This window comes from Sinocyclocheilus anshuiensis, unplaced genomic scaffold (genome assembly GCF_001515605.1).
Source record: "Sinocyclocheilus anshuiensis isolate Anshui unplaced genomic scaffold, SAMN03320099.WGS_v1.1 scaffold919, whole genome shotgun sequence".
Taxonomy (NCBI): Eukaryota; Metazoa; Chordata; class Actinopteri; order Cypriniformes; family Cyprinidae; genus Sinocyclocheilus; species Sinocyclocheilus anshuiensis.
The window spans coordinates 381889-388632 of NW_015547671.1; the positions used below are offsets into that span (position 1 = coordinate 381889).

The 6744-nt window shown below is 41.5% G+C and overlaps 1 protein-coding gene across 1 annotated transcript in view; it reads right to left on the minus strand.

Annotated features, from left to right (window-relative positions):
* Positions 1 to 5473: 5473 nt before the first annotated feature.
* The window catches only part of LOC107702783 (uncharacterized), a 5582-nt gene continuing 4311 nt past the window's right edge, over positions 5474 to 6744 (minus strand). The window contains exons 7-8 of the mRNA XM_016505194.1: positions 6563 to 6657; positions 5474 to 6435 (exon numbers count right to left, since the gene is read on the minus strand). Coding sequence (XP_016360680.1) covers positions 6217 to 6435; positions 6563 to 6657 — 314 coding nt within the window. The 3' untranslated portion in view covers positions 5474 to 6216. The remainder of the gene's footprint in view (positions 6436 to 6562; positions 6658 to 6744) is intronic.

The window sequence follows — 6744 nt, forward strand, 5'->3', positions numbered from 1 at the left end:
CGATGTGGATCTGAGCTGCTTTTACTAATGTTCAAGTCAAGATAAAAGCAACTTTCCTCATAAATGTTCCTCGTCTTATTGTCCACACTTTTTATCTTTCATTGAATTTTCTTTGTCCCTGAAATTACTTTCTTTTACACTTGACATCAAGGCTGCCAAATAGCTAATCAGCTGCTTTCTAAAATCTTTGTGAAGTCATTTAATGCTGGTTAATGTACTAAAGGTTACGGCAATAATAGCAGATGAGGGTGAACAAGACCTTCATCCTCTACATTCCAGGTCAAAAAAACCTCTTCAAACTCACTAAACGCCCACTTTACACCATCGCATCAAACTCTGATGAATAAAATCAAGTCCTGCTCTAAGAAGTCAAACAGATTGTGAATGCATTTCATGTCGACTTTAAAAACTGCAAAAACAAAAGCATTTATATTGAAATCTGATTAATCATACAACAGTGGTATTTCAAGTAGCACATGCAGGGGTGTTAAAGTACTTCATTATACTTCATTAATATACGTAAGTATTAATTTGGGAATGCGTTCTTTGCTTGAGTGATTTTAAAACTGCAATTTTTACTCTACTTGTTTCTTTGAAATGTGGAGCAGTTTCTCCCTTTGAGAAAAGTAATACATTATTATTTAAATATTTCCTGTTATACAAAAATATAAGCCTATAGTGTTTTATCTAAGCTAAGCCAATCAAATTGAGCTCTCGTGCTTTTTTTATGAACAACCAATGACATTGATTTCAATGTGGAATGTAATTGAACACAATTGCAGTCATTTGTCCTTGTGAAGAGATGCCTTAGTTAATATATATATATATAACTTTGTTTAAACACAGTTAAATGTGTAAAACAACGTTTTGACAACGTATTCCCTCACTTAAGTACAGTATCGCTGTAATTTTACAACCCTGATCACGTTGTGCATCCAAATGTGCTTTTTTGTCAATAAACTGAATGTCTTTGGTGTCCAACAGCTACAGGAGCCCATTTACACCACATAAGATAATGTCATAATTATGACATAAAAAGTTAAAATTATGCCATACTAAGCCATAATTCTGAAAGAAATAATAATTTTTTTTCTCTCATAATTTTGACTTATCTCATGATTTTTGTCATATTTTTGACTTTTTATCTCATAAATGTGACTTAGTATATCATAATTTTGACCTTTATCTCATAATGACAGTGTCATAATGATTTGTGTCATTATTTGAAATATTTATCTCAATTATGACTTAGTGTCATAATTTCAACTTTTTATCTCATAACTGACTTAGTGAGTCACATTTATGAGATAAAAATAAAAAAATTGACAAAGTATATTACAATTTTGACTTTTTATCTCATAATGTCATGATTTTTGTCATTATTTGACATTTTTATCTCATAATTGAGTGTTCCACATTTTGCTTTTTATTTCAAAACTATGACTTAGCATGTCATAATTTTGGCTTTTTATCTCATTATGACTTGGTGACACAATTCTGACCTTATCTCATAATTATGACTTACTATGTCATAAATTTCCACTTTTTATCTCATAGTTATTACTTACACCGGTTTCACACTGGACGCGCAAGCAGAGCAGAGGCAGTGCAGAAGCGGTGCGTATGCAGAGTGGGAGCAGCGCGTGCCCATTGTGCTTTCACACTGGCAGCGTTTGTCGCGCACAGCTGAACCGGCTTGTGTACTGCAAATACAGACGAGTATCGTTCATTCGGTCACGCTTTTCAGGTGTTCTCCGACAACTGTCTGTCGTGTGCTTTGATATGGGCAGCATGCTGTGATGCGGCCGTGTTCCCCTCTGTCACGTGCATATAACATGCTGTACATATAGTTTACATGATAAAAAGGAATCTCAAAGTTAATAAATGCCTCTAGTTTTAATACTTTAAACAGACCTTTGAAGTTTGGGCAATAACTCCTGGCAGTGATGTGTTCCCTTCCGAGGGAACTTTGAACTGTGTCCTCTAGGGGTCGCAATGGGGAACGCCTTCAGCGTGACCGGTGTCTGAAGCATACATCTAAACACGACAATGATATTGGCCGGCGACAGCCTATGACGTCATCACTGGCGTGACCACAGTATAAAAGGGCACCGGTAGAACACGTCATCCTCTTCTTCGTCTTCACTGACCGTTTGTTTATGTTAAGCACAACTAGGAATACATGTTTTCTCGGCAGAGGCTTTGCTCTGATACCCGCCGTTTCAGTTTCTGTGTGTGTGTGTGTGGTGAAGAGCAAGCGCGTTCAGCTCTCGAGGAAGTTGGATGCGCTCTGCATTCATTGCTTGTTTCTTGTGAGGGATAAGCATGAATTGAATGCGCTCGTCTCACTAGGAGATGGCTTGTGCTCATCGTGATGCATTCACAAGACTACTGAGGGGGAGGTGAGTACTTCACCATTTACCCGAGTTTGTAGATAGTGTTTGCATGAGTGCGTTCGCCTCTCGCAGGAATAGCGACGCATTCGCGGCAGCGGTTGTCGTTCTCGCTTAATTTCCTAGGTAATCTAGTGCTTGGGTGGAGCGTGTTTAGCTCCCACGGGAGCTGAAGGCGTGCTGCGCGTTGCGGTCGCGGTGAGAATTGGCTGCCCGTTGCCACGATTCGCGGTTGATGGGTAGAACAGGGAAAGGACCTGACGAGAAATTATCAGTAATTTCCTTTTGTTCTCATAGGAGTGTATTGTTATGATGAGGTGGCTGAGCTGCTTCGCACCACAGATCTTGCTCTCCGTGCCACTAAGCAGAAGGGCTCTTCGGGCTTTGCCTTCAGATGATGCCCTGTGAGCTTGAGTCTGCGCGGGAGCCGTGGTTGGTGAGTACGATCCATCTCATCTATCTATTGCTAGTTTATGTGAATTCACTAACTAGTTTTTCCGCAGTATAACGCTGCAACTTCAGGACCCGCCGGTCCTCCATTCGGGTAAGCATTTTTCGGAGTATAATGATTTGTGATGTGCTTCCTGATGTCCTAGCTGGGTGTTTGCTTCAAGAAGCTACCCCGGCCAGGACGCGTTACTCATGTCTCACCCCGAGGGGTCTCCTGAGATTTGAGTCATCCTCTCAAACATCATGCATGTAAAGGCTCCTCTCGCTGAGGCGTTGCGGGGCCTAATACTCTTTTTCCACTCTGCAGTTGGATAGACGGTCGGGCTTGTGGGACCTCCCTGTTACACTGCCCTTATGGTCGAACCGGTGAATCGCCCCTTTGCGGAGTGGGCTTGAGTACGCTGCATTCCCTGAGGTATGAGTGAGATGTGTTACTGCGGAAACCCTTCCTGAGTGATTCGGCTCCGAGGAGCAGTAGCTCTTCATGCATGAATGAGTTAATGGGTCCTGTTGTTTCTCAGGTTCTCTTTGGAGCCATTGAGCAGCAGCCTCAGGTTGTTAGGCCTCTCTCGGCCTCCCTGTTAGGCTGCTCTTTTTGTTGGCCGAGCTTAGCAGTGCTCCCCTCACTTAGAGGGTCACCTATGAGCACGCTGCTCCCAGTTTGAGGTGACTGTTTTTTGGTTGAGTTGGTGATTCTCCCCTCACATGGAGGGTTTGTCTATGAGATACACCTTTTTCAATCTACATGCGCTCTGAGCATGCGGCCTCCCGCTGAATTATTGTCCCTCCTTGAGCGGGCCACAGTCACGTAGGGTCTAGGCCTGTCTAGGGGACAGGTTCTTGCTTACCCTTTAGTAACGTGTTTCTAAATCCATGCTATGGTAAGTGCACACACTCAGCTTCTGTGCACTTTTTAAAATCCACATTGTGGTCAGTGTGCACGCTAGGAATTTTGCGCACTTTCTAAAATCCTGTATGGTAAGGGTTACGCGCTGTAGCCTCGTTCCCTTTCTATGAGTTGGTTATGCCCCGGTTTTCACCTTGGGCTCCACTCAACCGTTGGTTCATTACGGTATTTCTAAATCCATATCTATGGTAAGAGCTCACGCTAGTTCTCTGTGCACTTTCTAAAGTCCATATTCATGGCAGGTGTGCACGCCAGCCTTTGTGCACCTTCTTAAAAGCCTTTATGGTAAGTGTGACGCATGTTGTCTCATCCCCTTTCTCTGAGTTGGCTCTGGCCCCGGTTACCCTGGGCCACACTCTCCGCATATTCACTTTCTAGACAGGGTGTTACTATTAAGTTTCCCTGGGTATCTTGAGATCCTCGGTAGCTCGTTCTTAGAGCAGGAGGTAGTCTCTTTTTGACAGGCCAGGATATGGGTTTGTAAGCAGCCCTGAAACTCGGCCTTATCCCCTTAAAGGAGTCCTTGGTTATTTTTTTATTCCTGGCTTGAGCTTTGCCTTGGGCTCGGGCTTTATACAAGCCAGCCCTTACAGGTAAGTTTGGTGCACAGCTCAGGCCTTTGGCCATAGGGGGTTATGTCACTGACAGCCGTCAAACGTCCTAGGGGCAGCTCCTTTGACTTGTTGAGTTGGTACTTAGTGCTCGCCGTGGTATTGGCATGCACTCCCCTCAGCATGGCAGCGTGGGTATACCGTTCCCCATAGCGACCCCTAGAGGACACAGTTCGAAGTTCCCTCGGAAGGGAACGTCTCAGGTTACGTATGTAACCATGGTTCCCTGAGAAGGGAACGAGACACTGCGTCCTCTAGTCTCCTCGCCATGCTTCGGACGTAAGCTTCAGACGAAGAATCGGATGATGTGTTCTACCGGCGCCGTTTTATACTGCCGGTAGTGACGTCATAGGCTGTCGCCGGCCAATATCATTGTCGTGTTTAGATGTATGCTTCAGACACCGGTCATGCCGAAGTCATTCTCCATAGCGACCCCTAGAGGACGCAGTGTCTCGTTCCCTTCTCAGGGAACCATGGTTACATACATAACCTGAGACGTTTTCTTGTAGTTGATTCTGAGCTAACTAATATTTGATGTTTTTTTTAATTTTGTAGATTTAAGTAGCAAATAAGAATCGCTAAAATTATTGAATATATTTTGAGACAGAGGTCTTCTTAATGATTCCCAGTTTGGTTTAAGATAATTAAAGCAACAGTTTTTCAATAACGAGAAGAATATGTAAAAGTATGGTATTTGGAGTAAAAAGTGCCCCTGCTGTTGGGGCGAAAGGCACAATAATTAACATGATAATTAATAGATGGCTGACTTTTCCATTTGTTGACATGACATGGTTAGATTCAGATGGTAAATATCATATACTATGTTGGGTGTCCACCTTAAAGATAATCACCATGTTTATAATGAAACCATCATATTTAAAAACACAATATTAATCATATAATATAATAAAATATAATTTGTTGTTACTACTGTAAATCTATATTAAATTATTATGGGATCTCCTTCAATGCTTTCAGAATCTTTACTTTTTATTTTGTTTCTGTATTTTAAAATATATTTTTATATGAACATTTTAATGACAGTATATTTATTGAACATTATTAATCAAAATAAGCAGAAAATAGCCTAATACAAACTTTGCTAAAGTGATTGTTTTGAACAAGTATTAACTTAGACAAAAACAAACAAACATTATTTTAGCTAAAGTATTTATCAATACTGTGTGCCTTTTGCCCCATGATTGTGAAACATGAAACACCTCACTTACATGATTTTATGGTGAAATTGTTATTTTTCATGTTAATCAGGTCAATTTTGATCAAGAACAATACACTGTGGCTTTAATTCAGCGTAAGCGGCGCAGCAAAAATAGACTTGGCGCCGAAACGATCGTTGCACTGCCGCTTCTGCTCCTGCTACGCGCTGCCGCGCCACCTCTGCGTGTGCTGTGAATACTCTAGAATCTGTTAACATGGGCGCCGAAAAAAATACGCTCTGCTTACGCGTGCAGTGTGAAACCGGCGTTAGTGTGTCACAATTATGACTGTTTATCTCTTTATGACTTAGTGTCACAATTTTGAGCTTATCTCATAATTATGACTTATGTCATAATTTTTGTACTTTTTATATCATAATTGTGACACACCAAGTCACAATTATGATATAAAAAGTGCAAAAATGATCACTTTTTATCTCCTTATGACATACTGTGTCACAATTTTGACTTTTTATCTCATAATGATTTACCAAAGCATTTTTGCTTATGTGGCAAAAACAGGCTTCTATAGATGACTGTATAAAAGGGTCTAATACACTGTACAGTACATGTCGACACAACTATATGAATTGATTCATACAGTGAAGAGGGTTATACAGTGATATTTTAAGGCAATGTCAAGTGTCTGTGAGCGGTAGGAGGAATGACACGAGAACGATGATAATGGATATGGAGAGAGGGACGATGAGCAGATAACAGGACACAGGGAGAGAAAGAGGGACGGGAAACACTGTCAGGGGCCATTTTCCACTGTCGGGTTTGTCGTCTGTGACGGTCTGATTCTCTCGCGCTGCACAGCGGCAGATTACCAGCGGCCGCACCTGAGAAATGCTCTCCTTTGAGACAGAAACAATGAAATGAAGAGGAATCCAGTCAATTTTGAGTCTTTCAAGTGGTACAAGTAAATAAAATGTACTTAAAAATTTGTTAAAATATAATTTGGTGATGGGATTCAGCGCTCACCTCCAGTATGGTCCTGTTATGTGTGCGATGAGGACTGAGTCGTAGACTCCAGCGGTGCGTCCTGTGGCTCTGCCCATCACCTGAGAAATGCTCTCCTTCGAGACAGAAACAATCAAATGAAGAGGAATCCAGTCAATATTGAAACTTTCAAACTGTCTGTTTCCATAATTTGGTTATATATA